Source organism: Calonectris borealis, chromosome 10 (assembly GCF_964195595.1).
Source record: "Calonectris borealis chromosome 10, bCalBor7.hap1.2, whole genome shotgun sequence".
Classification (NCBI taxonomy): Eukaryota; Metazoa; Chordata; class Aves; order Procellariiformes; family Procellariidae; genus Calonectris; species Calonectris borealis.
The window spans coordinates 21,213,371-21,225,389 of record NC_134321.1 but is presented as its reverse complement, the minus strand read 5'-3'; the positions used below and the strand labels follow the sequence as shown (position 1 = coordinate 21,225,389).

The 12,019-nt window shown below is 40.2% G+C and overlaps 1 protein-coding gene across 1 annotated transcript in view; it reads right to left on the bottom strand.

Moving 5' to 3' along the window:
* Nucleotides 1–12,019, bottom strand: part of ATP2B2 (ATPase plasma membrane Ca2+ transporting 2) — a 436,864-nt gene that overhangs the window by 29,117 nt on the left and 395,728 nt on the right. Inside the window, exons 20-22 of the mRNA XM_075159342.1 lie at nt 11,752–11,858; nt 10,811–11,002; nt 63–276 (exon numbers count right to left, since the gene is read on the bottom strand). Coding sequence (XP_075015443.1) covers nt 63–276; nt 10,811–11,002; nt 11,752–11,858 — 513 coding nt within the window. The remainder of the gene's footprint in view (nt 1–62; nt 277–10,810; nt 11,003–11,751; nt 11,859–12,019) is intronic.

Below are 12,019 nucleotides of genomic sequence, written 5' to 3'. Positions count from 1 at the left end.
ATGTCAGGCTACAAGACCTAGATGCTTCTAAACTAAGCAACAAGCATAACGAACTTTCTTACCGACAAAAAGAAGTGTAAATATGAGAGTAAGCTGATAAACAGCGTGGCCCAGAATGTTCTTCATCATGGTACGGGATATAAGAGGTTTGTTCCTGCCATATGGCTTTCTTAGCAATAGAGCCTCTGTTGGAGGTTCAGTGGCCAAAGCAAGCGAGGCAAAGGTGTCCATAATTAGATTGACCCACAACATCTGTACAGCTTTTAGAGGAGAGTCCTGTGGAGACAAATTAGAAAGTTACATATTTCCTAGAAAAATAATTGTTGTCAGGTCATTTACTGTGATTTCATTTCTGCCTGTGTGACTGCAAGCAGGACTGAAGACAGGATACTCAAACACATGGACCTTTGGTCGGACCTACTATGACCTTTCTTATATTTCTTATGCAAGACCAAAATCACAGGAAGCACAGCGATCTGAGCAAAGAGAAATTATTTCTCTCCAGTCATTTAAATCAGGAATATTTACAATCACACAATTCTTATAAAGCATAACTTTAGCACTTTATAATACATTTTACAATACCCTCTGTTACTTCACGCATCATGCTTAAATTTTCAGCTGAATTTAGGTAACTAGATAATACAAGTGGGAGTTTCTTTCCTGGAAAAAAATTTAAAAAGTAATGTTTCCTTTTACTATAACCTACCTACCTGTTTTTTTCAGAAACAGCTTGAAGTTATTAAAATTTATGAAACAATTACTGAGATGTTTTAATACATCTTACTTCAATAAGACCTTTTAAAAACAGTAGTGACGAAGAAAATGGCTGATATTTGAATTTAAAAAATATTCTGAAACTTATTAAACTATATCAAATGTGCAAAAGTAAGAAAATCTTTATTATTTTACTGGGTAACAGGATAGCATATTTGAAACTACGGAACTGGAAAGAAAAAAAAAAAACCCATTACTACTTGTCAGGATGAAGTATTTATTTTCTGAAGCAGATCGCCAACCGCTAGAAGGAGCTCTTTCCTCACTTAATTCAAGAGAGAGTCTATGGTCATATTACAGAGGGCTTTAGATCACGTTTAAAGAAACCCAAAAGTAAATAAATAAAGCAAACTAACACAGATCTCAGGAGAATTCTAGCTGACATTTTTGTTTTGATTTGTAATTCATTGGGGCAGCTGTAATGATAGATAGGTGCAATTGCTTCAAGGAGCCATATCAGGAAAAATGAAGTAGGTTCTTTTTTTGTATCTAACAACCTACTATACCTTTAGACTGAATACAAAACGGGCAGCATTCGTAAGGTCTGCTTCCTGTTTCAAATAGATGGTTTTTGTTAGGAAAATAGAATCTCAAAAGTAGTAAGGTATCAGGATGACAAATTTTATAATGGAAGGGAGTTAATCTACAGTGTGAAAGTTGGAAGGTCAGAGCACTATTTTTATGCATTACATTACTATGGTGCTGCAGTAGTGAAGCAAAGAAATTTATGGAACAGCGTACAAGCCAAATCAAAGCCAATAAAAACACCTTATGAACTCTGCTCTTTTCTTCAGAGGGTTAAATTTTCATTTTTAATGAAATATTATCAAATAATGAGGGCCAATATCCATTCAGTATCCCAAGGACATATGGAGAACAAGGATAGGAGGTTTAGTCTCTTGTGGATCTGGTTTATATTCCAACTCTCCCTTGAGATAAAAGATTATTTCCTCTTGAAAACGTATTTTTAACACCCTTACATTTACACAAATTTTGATACATTTTATTTATAAAAAATATTCATTTTTGGCTTATTCAAAGGAATGGAGAAAAGCAACCTACTGTTTCTAAGTCTTACAGGTTGGCTACATCAGGGAAGGGAGGAAGATTAGCCTTAACAGATTCTTGACCTCTTGGTTACGGGTTGCATTAACTGGGCTTATCTGGGGAGTTCAGCTCACTCATTTGATATGCAGCTGCAGAAACAGGAAGCGTCTTTGTCTTTAGAGGTGGCTAAAAACCTAAAGGCAATCAGGACAAACTTCGTGCCAAATTGAGACCTCATTGATTTTCATTAATACTAATGGCTCAAACAAGGAGAGTACTTGCACTAAAAGCAGTCTGTTGCTAGGGCTCAGAGACCCTAGACTTGGAAATAGTATACAGAGAAAAAGGAAAGCATGTTTTCTCCTGAAGAGTTTTCCTTGTTGTATTTTTACCTGTCTAGTTAATGTTTTCTTGAGAAACATTCCCTACTTTGAGATGTTACAATAGCTGAATTTCCGCTTCATGCGCTAACTCCTATGTCAATAAAACTGAATTTGTCTGTAACGCTTAATAAATAGTGTCAAATATTTAGGTGTCTATCAGAGCCTGACATATTCCTAGCATAACGAAAAGTCAGATTATTTCAGTCTCTAAATCACACAACTGTAATTGGCAGTCATCAGTTTTGGCAACAACACGTTCTCACCATTTCACACTGCCAATCACCTTGGGTGGCTATGGTGCCCCTAATAATTATCTATTATTGGCAGTGCTACACTGTTCAGTCAAGTGTGAAAGCTCATTCTAAGCTGAAGCCAAAACATTAAATACACATTAGTCTGGGCAGGCAGTGGAATGAAATTTCCACTGAAACTCTGTCTGATTTCTGATTAGTTGGTGGAAACTGAGGAAAATACACATCAGCTAAGGAGCTCAGTCTTGCATTACAGATTTTAGTCACTTATTTAAGTGGGATGCAAATTCAATGTTCTTTTCACTGCATTTTAGCCACTAACTGACTAGCTAATAATTCTTAATTCACTTTTTGAAAACTTTGGGGATGAAAGCTGTTCAAACCACAAACCACCCAAAATCACCGCTTATTTGTCAAATTCTTTTCCACTTGACCTTGGAATAGGTTAGCATTGGCCTAGAGGTAAAAGGAAAATGTCCCTTAAATCAAGTGATGTTACACTTCATCTTGGAAATACTTAAAAGTACAAATCACCAAAGGCTGGAAATAAACTGCAAATCTTTTGTGACATGCAGAGTCTCACAAGTTTTAGAGCTTGTTACTTTTAATTTAGATGACAAGCTGTAAGGGAATAAAAAGGTGTTTTCACCCTTACCTCTTTACTCCCACTTGTCACAGAACATATGCATGGATTCATAAAAATGAGCATTTCTGGTACGTTAGCTTTATATATATTAATGCAAAAAAATGTCAGCCCTCGCTTCTGCTGTTAGATCACACTGTCTACTAATTGTATGGAAGTGGCGTCCTCAATTCTATTTCCATGCCTCTAAGCCCTCCCAAAACAAAGCTAAACAGTACATACTTTGATTTTATATTATAGCTTTTTCAAATTTGCCAATGCTATTATTTTAGGATTTGCCAAATACAGTTCTGCAGTAAAACATTATAACCATGTAAATTACTGCCTTATACATGTAAGTATAGATCATCCTCATTTTTTGAACAAGATCTGTAAAAACAGTAAGTGATTCATGCAGTAGTTCATTGCTAGAGTGCTTTTTAATTAACTTTAATTTTCCAAACATAATGTCCTATAGAGTCACTGTTTTCAGTTCCTAATGTCTGCTAAAACATTAAGTCTTTCTCAAAGGACGAGAATAATAATTTGAATGTAAAATGTTAAAACACGGTCTTTGTCTTCTCTTTCTTTAATGCAACCTTTTTGTATAGTTACATTGCCTCAGCAGTTGGAGACAGACAAAATTTGGCACAGAGATAATCCTGCTAGCTTTACAGTTCCAGCAAAAAACTGTTTCCATTTGACTAAACTGCAATTTAAAGTCTTTATTTTGTACATACCCAGATTATTTTTAACAGCTCCAAATATAATGACCTAATATTTTCTTGGTACTGTGTATATGTTGGGGACAGGAAACAGAATGAACCTTCTGGTTTTGTAAGGCACGTATAGAACTCTGTATGATACCTAGAGATGTGGCGCAATGACTCATTTGAAGTACAAAATTCACAATAATTGTAAGCAGAGCTCCAAAGAAGAACCCTCACTGAGTCAATCAAGGGCTCTGCAAAAACGTTATTCAGAGAATGAAGTCCGAATATAAGAGTTTATATCTCATAAATCCACTGGAAAAAGAAATTGTTGGTTTAACCTGAGGTAATGGTTGCTAAACAGAAAGGACAATTATATGCAAACTGGTCAAGATAACCACACCCTGATCATTTTAGCAGTATGCACTGGGTAACAGAGAGAGAAGGAAGCAAGAGGTAAATGAATTAGATTAATTGAAAGACAAGGTGAATTAATACAGTTCAGCTGCACTGTGCCACACAAACTGCACTGACATGGGACTAGGAGAAATAATAGTTTCATTAGTGATCTCATTGGTGGGGGCTATGTACACACTGGACACAAAATTAAGAGCACCTATGCAGCCATAGATTGAGCGATCCTGATTCAGCTTTTAATCAGAGACTTCTTTAAGCTTGGTTTTCTTGTATGACTTAGATCTCAGAGTGCTCCACATAATATAGAATCACAACACAAAAGTTCATTATTAGTTGAAAATTCAGAACTCTTGGCTTATACATTGAGCTGCTGCAAACTGAAACAGGGCCCAATGTAAGTTAGATCCCTGTGAGGGGCAGCTTAGCTTTGGCAGCAGCCGTGCTAAGCTTGCCAACAGGTGACACCTGTATCTGTAATCCCTATGCTGCTTAGAATATGATTTCTGTCACCTTAACATGACTTTGTGCTGGGACCCATGACAGAGAATAGCAAATGGCCATTTGCATTGGTCCTGTTTAGTCTGCATAATAACTTCCTTAATAGCCCACTGCTCCTCCTTTATAATCCTTATATAACACTGGAGTCGCATGTAGGGTCACATACACTTTGTACATGTCCTTAAACATCTATTGAAACAGCAAACCAGGACAAAATAGAAATAGTAGATATGGTAGATATTCTCTCTAATAGCAGCATCTTGCTGAAACAAGCATTGAGTAGATAAATGATAAAATAATATTTGCTTAAAATTAACAGAATTAAGCTAAACAGTAGTTCCCTGAAGTGGAATTGGCAAGAACACTGATCTTATTTATGTATTTGAGGAAAAAAAGCAGATTCTTAAAATGACCACTAATGGTCACAGGTTCTACCTAGTATTTTTCTTAAGCCTCTCCATGGCACTCCTAAGGTGTTCTGGACCAGACAAATCAGCTCCTACTTGGTAATGCATTCTCTGGGTGCTCCTTGGAGGTCTAGTTTCACCCGTAATAGTACACACACAGTTAGACCCTTTCATTAATATAGAGTTGCTGTGGTTTCAGTAGGAGACCTGCAGTGGTATGACCACATACACGTATTTACACATATGTGTATGCATTTGCAGGATGCAATTGCAGGATCAAGACTGAAAAAAATTAAGTCTATTTAATTGCAAAGTACAAGGCAAGTGTTAAAAAAAAATTAGTCAGAACAAATATTTTATTATCTTTGTACTTCCTTTAAGCACAAACAGTAGAAACGCGAAAAAGAGCAGGTAAGCGTAAAAAAAGCTTCACACTCAAAGCATCCCAGTATGCTGGTTCCGCATTGCAGAACATATTTTTTGAGAGGTGACATTAAGAAGCATGAAAGAAATGTTACTACCTACATAGAATTTTTCTCATTCTAGATTTGATGAAATATCACCAAAAGGATAGCCTGTGTAATATTCATTAACCTGATTATTAATTGTGGACTAAAATTATATTCTGTGTGTCAAAGAAAGCCAAACTGACTACTTAAAAGCAAAGTAAAATTCAGTCCAATGTGGACCTTCTTTATATTCATTTTTAAGATCACAGAAAGCTGTGTTGCCTTTTGGAAACTATAGATTTTAGCTTTATTTGTGTGTTGAGAACTTAACTGTTTCAGTCAAAATAGTAACTTAAGACTTGTGTACACTTTTGCAGACTTAGATCTATGGGTGTGCACCTAGCCTGTTGTATGTAAGATTTTTTTAGTATATTCATGCATTTTCTGCTACAGCATTTTTCATAACAACCAGAGGGTACAGTATATTCTCAAGTGTAATTTTTAGTAAAGCTTATGAGCCAAAGAAGCATAATGCCCTTTCACTGGCTAGAGTCTTTGAGTCAAAGACTAACGTAATGATGTTCATTTGTAAGGCAAGATCCTTCCTGAATGAGCCAGAACCGAGAGCTACTTGAGATTATCAGCAGTCAGGCCACTGAGTGTAAACAGAACTATAATGGAAATAACTGCTGCCTTTTTGCTACTATTTCGACTTTAGCTCCTTTCAGACTTCTTCCTTTGGATTTGCATTTTTACTACCAAACTAAGGAATTGCATAAGAATCTATTTGGACAGAAATACAGGAATTCCAGGAGGTGTACACTAAAACCTGTAAACAGGAACAATAGACTTGACAGGCTCAGTGATGGTCTTACAGACATTGGGGCAATATAAATGCACTGGGCCTGATCCAAATCCTTCTAGAAGCCAATGCAATGATTCAAAGGATGAAGAAAGACCCGGAATTAGAAGGGGAATACGCTTGCACTGATCATGCACCACACATGCACTTAGACTTGATTTAAAATAGACTTCGCACTGAATAAACCTTGAATAAAATAGAAATTCCTTAGTTAACAAATAGAGTATGTTTCCCTTCATGCTTTCACAAAGCAATTGAAATAATGCTGGACACTAACCAGAAAAAATTCACCTTAAATAAATATTAGTATGCAGTGATTGAATGTCTATAAAATAGGGTCTTACAAGGAAGCACTCGCCTCAGTTCCAATTACGGTATTCCTACCACGTTGCTGTTAGCACTTTTTTCTATAGGTTTTGTACCACTGAAAAATCCAGGAGGATTGACCTGCCAGACTTCTAGTCCTTATTCACATACCTTCTGTTACCAGCAACAATCACTTTACAGCTAAACATCTTAGAATCATAGAATCATAGAATCATAGAATCATACAGGTTGGAAAAGACCTCTAAGATCATCGTGTCCAACCGTCAACCCAACACCACCATGCCCACTACACCATGTCCCTAAGGGCCTCATCTACACGTCTTTTAAATACCTCCAGGGATGGTGACTCCACCACTTCCCTGGGCAGCCTGTTCCAAGGCCTGACCACTCTTTCAGTAAAGAAATTTTTCCTAATGTTCAATCTAAACCTCCCTTGGCACAACTTGAGGCCATTTCCTCTTGTCCTATCGCTAGTTACTTGGGAGAAGAGACCAACACCCACCTCGCTACAACCTCCTTTCAGGTAGTTGTAGAGTGCGATGAGGTCTCCCCTCAGCCTCCTCTTCTCCAGGCTAAACAACCCCAGTTCCCTCAGCCGCTCCTCATAAGACTTGTGCTCCAGGCCCTTCACCAGCTTCGTTGCCCTCCTCTGGACGCGCTCCAGCACCTCCATGTCCTTCTTGTAGTGAGGGGCCCAAAACTGGACACAGTATTCGAGGTGCGGCCTCACCAGTGCCGAGTACAGGGGCACGATCACCTCCCTATTCCTGCTGGCCACACTATTTCTGATACAGGCCAGGATGCCGTTGGCCTTCTTGGCCACCTGAGCACACTGCCGGCTCATGTTCAGCCGGCTGTCAACCAGTACCCCCAGGTCCTTTTCCTCTGGGCAGCTTTCCAGCCACTCTTCCCCAAGCCTGTAGCGTTGCCTGGGGTTGTTGTGGCCGAAGTGCAGGACCCGGCACTTGGCCTTGTTGAATCTCATACAGTTGGCCTCGGCCCATCGATCCAGCCTGTCCAGGTCCCTCTGCAGAGCCTTCCTACCCTCCAGCAGATCAACACTCCCACCCAGCTTGGTGTCACCTGCAAACTTACTGAGGGAGCACTCGATCCCCTCGTCCAGATCATTGATGAAGATATTGAACAGGACCGGCCCCAAAACTGAGCCCTGGGGAACACCGCTCGTGACCGGCCGCCAACTGGATTTAACTCCGTTCACCACAACTCCCTGGGCCCGGCCATCCAGCCAGTTTTTTACCCAGCGAAGAGTGTACCTGTCTAGGCCGTGAGCCGCCAGCTTCTCTAGGAGAATGCTGTGGGAGACAGTGTCAAAGGCCTTACTGAAGTCCAAGTAGACCACATCCACTGCCTTTCCCTCATCCACTAGGCGGGTCACCTGGTCATAGAAGGAGATCAGGTTGGTCAAGCAGGACCTGCCTTCCATGAACCCGTGCTGGCTGGGCCTGATCCCCTGGTTGTCCCGGACATGGCTCGTGAGCACACTCAAAACCAACCGCTCCATGATCTTCCCCGGCACCGAGGTCAGGCTGACCGGCCTGTAGTTCCCCGGATCCTCCTTCCGGCCCTTCTTGTAGATGGGAGTCACATTGGCGAGCCTCCAGTCGTCCAGGACTTCCCCAGTTAACCAGGACTGCTGGTAAATGATGGAGAGCGGCTCGGCAAGCTCCTCCGCCAGCTCCCTCAGAACCCTCGGGTGGATCCCATCCGGCCCCATAGACTTGTGAACATCCAGGTGGCATAGCAGGTCATGAACTTCATCCTCTTGAATTATGGGGGGTTTATCCTGCTCTCCATCCCTGTCTTCCAGCTCAGGGGGCTGAGTACCCTGAGGATAACCATTCTGACTACTAAAGACTGAGGCAAAGAAGGCGTTGAGTACCTCAGCCTTTTCCTCATCCTTGGTGGCAACGTTCCCCCCCGCATCCAATAGAGGATGGAGATTCTCCTTGGCTCTCCTTTTGTCATTAACATACTTATAAAAGCATTTTTTGTTGTCTCTCACGACAGTGGCCAGGTGGAGTTCTAGCTGGGCTTTTGCCTTTCTAATTTCCTCTCTGCACGACCTAACGCGATCCCTGTACTCTTCCTGAGTTGCCTGACCCTTCCTCCACAAGTGATAAACTCTCCTTTTTTCCCTGAGTCCCAGCCAGAGCTCCCCGTTCAGCCAGGCCGGTCGCCTTCCCCGCCCGTACTTCTTGCGGCACATGGGGACAGCCCGCTCCTGCACCTTTAAGACTTCCTTCTTGAAGAACGTCCAGCCTTCCTGGACCCCTTTGCCCTTCAGGACCGTCTCCCAAGGGATCCTCTCGACCAGTGTCCTGAGCAGGCCAAAGTCCGCCCGCCGGAAGTCCATGGTAGCGGTTTTGCTGGCCCCCCTCTTTACTTCACCAAGTATCGAGAATTCTACCATTTCATGGTCGCTAAGCCCAAGCCGACCTCCGACCACCACATCTCCCACCAGCCCTTCTCTGTATCTTCTCAATATGCCTGAAAGTATTTCCCAAGGGAAAAGGAAAAGTTATCCAACTTCTGCCTCAACATCAATAATTTTGTCCCATAGCACGGGCTCTCAATTGTGACAAGAAGGCATCACCAAGACCTGGGAGCAGCGTGGTAGGGATCTAGCACTTTGCAGCTGGCAATTTTTACTTCTCGGAAAAGAAGTGAATTGAGGTTTCAGTGCTTCCTTTGTACAGAATAAAATAGTTATTTCATTTGTTAAGATCAATTCTACTCGCTTCCAAAACAGCCATTTCTGACTTCTCTGAGAATCCCAGCCCTAGCACTAGCCTTCTGCTCACGTAGCTCAGAGGAGCTAGATGATGACAGTCGTGTCTACCCAGCTGTTCCACGGTGCTAGCAGAAGCTGGGACCTTGCAGACTCCTCATACGCAGCACAAAAAAGGCCTCTAAACGTCAGTCAAGGCTTAGGAGAAGCTTGACCTCATGGTTTTGTAAAGGTACCTGGTTTCTGCTTTCAAGTATCAATTCCCTGATTACCATGTAAGTTTACCCTGGAGCAGAGCTAATGACTTATTCATGGTTTTGCTCAGGTGTGCATGAGGTGAAATTTACCTGCTGAAACAGGCATGTGCGTCCGTATGATGCACAAGACAGGGAAGCATCAGCTTTCCCATAGCGTGTCTCAATCAAAGGAGGCATTTTGTAACAGCACCTGTCTGCAGCATCTAAAGGATACATTATTTTAGGGAGTGACAACACTAAAAACTGCATGTTTTGCTGTTTTCTAGTGAAGGACAAAAGCCTCATACTGTACTAAATACATCCTGTTTTCTTTCTAGGGAAAAGAAAACTTAATTTTATTAATCTAAAAGTAGTAATTTGAAGGGAAAAAAATGTGGTTTGCTTTCACATATGCTTTTTGTGAAAGGCCTAAACATGTTGCACGTACACCAGGATTGCAGTGAGGGATTAATGTAGAGGGAGAAAAAGAGATCAAAGTCCAACTGTACATGTCATTTAATTGGTTTGTCATTTGCATCTGAAATTAAAAGGAATTGCCTGAAAGCAACAAAATAATCTTATCAGTCAAAAAGCTCCCCTGCTGGGATTACTTCTGTATGTCAGTACTGCCCTCTTGAAAATAATAATCCCATTCCATAATCCATCAAGAAATATATATTTAATAGTGAAATATTCTGAGAGGAAAAGGCAAAGTCACATAACCTCCTTCTTCTCTCAATCCCTGACATTTGCTGTGCTATCATGACAAGCTCAGTCATGACAATAATATGTAATCAAAACCAGGGAGCTGTATGGAAGCAGCAGAAAAATCAGCAGCTCCTGAAAGCAATTTACTTCCTGGAGAAGATGGATTAGTACACTTTCTTACGTCAACAGCTATTGAACATTTAGCAGCTTGATCCTAAATACGCTCTTAATGTTCAGAAGAATTTCAGAAAGCATACTTTCTGCGGTACAAAGGAAGAATTAAATGTAAGCCACCACTACTTAAAGGAAAATGTAGCTTGGTAGGATTTGGCCCCATACATTAAGCAACACCTGAAGTTAACCTTACCTGGGTAATGCATGCTCCAGTGAAAGCCACAATCACAGCCACAATGTTAACAGTGAGCTGGAACTGCAGGAACTTGGAGATACTATCATAGACATTACGTCCCCACATGACAGCCTTCACAATGCTACTGAAATTGTCATCTGTTAGGATGATATCTGAGGCTTCCTTTGCAACATCTGTTCCAGCAATACCCTGGAAAAATTAATTGTGAATAAAATTACCTATTAAAAAGTATAGAGACAGTTAGAATACAAATCTCTGCATACTCATGCAAAGTCCACAGTTATACAGAGACTCCCCAGCGTAGTAACAGTGACTGCTGAGTATATTCTGCATTTTATATTTGCTTCAAAGTTAGCTAATTTGGCCTATTTTTGAACGTGAATAAGGATGCAGAAAAGGGAATTGACAGACAGCAATGGAATTCATGCGATGATAGTTTTGAATGTTTAAATTATCAGCTTAATGTCTACTGAAATTCTGAGTTATTTTTATCATTGATGATATTTTATTAATATACATGAGCAGAATTGCTAACAAAGATTAGAATTATATATCTTAATATATAGTCCAGTATATTAATGTCTTCAAAGTCAGAGTACGTTGGGAAGACATCTTTACATTTAGTGTGGATTTTACCAAAGCAAAATAGTACTCCACTGTTGCGAAGAAGAGAGTTCATTTTTCTGTATTGGCACAGGATTCTGCATATAGCCAATAATTACCTTACACAAAATACTGAAAAAATATCAAAATAAGCAATACCAGTGAATCTAACATGGTAAATTAAAGGATTCTGAAGCAACATAACTCACCCCCTCCAATATATTGCTTCACTGACAAGTAATAACTAAGCAACTTTCTCAGCACTTAATGAATGAAAAACCCTTACAGCAAATTTATAACGAAACGAACATCAATAAATATGCTCAAGATTATACCATTGCAAAGCCAACATCAGCTTTTTTAAGTGCTGGTCCATCGTTGGTTCCATCACCAGTCACAGCTACAACCTGCCTCTGTTCCACCTGTGTGCTGTCAATAATACCTGCAAAAAATGAATATGTGTGTGTATGGATACATATATAAAAAATAATTAGAAAGATAAAACTTCCCGCTACAAAATAGCAGGGTCTGTGTAATAGAGACTACATAATACCACACAAGTCTTACAGAGATCAATAGAGTTGATTTTTAAGGAAAATAACA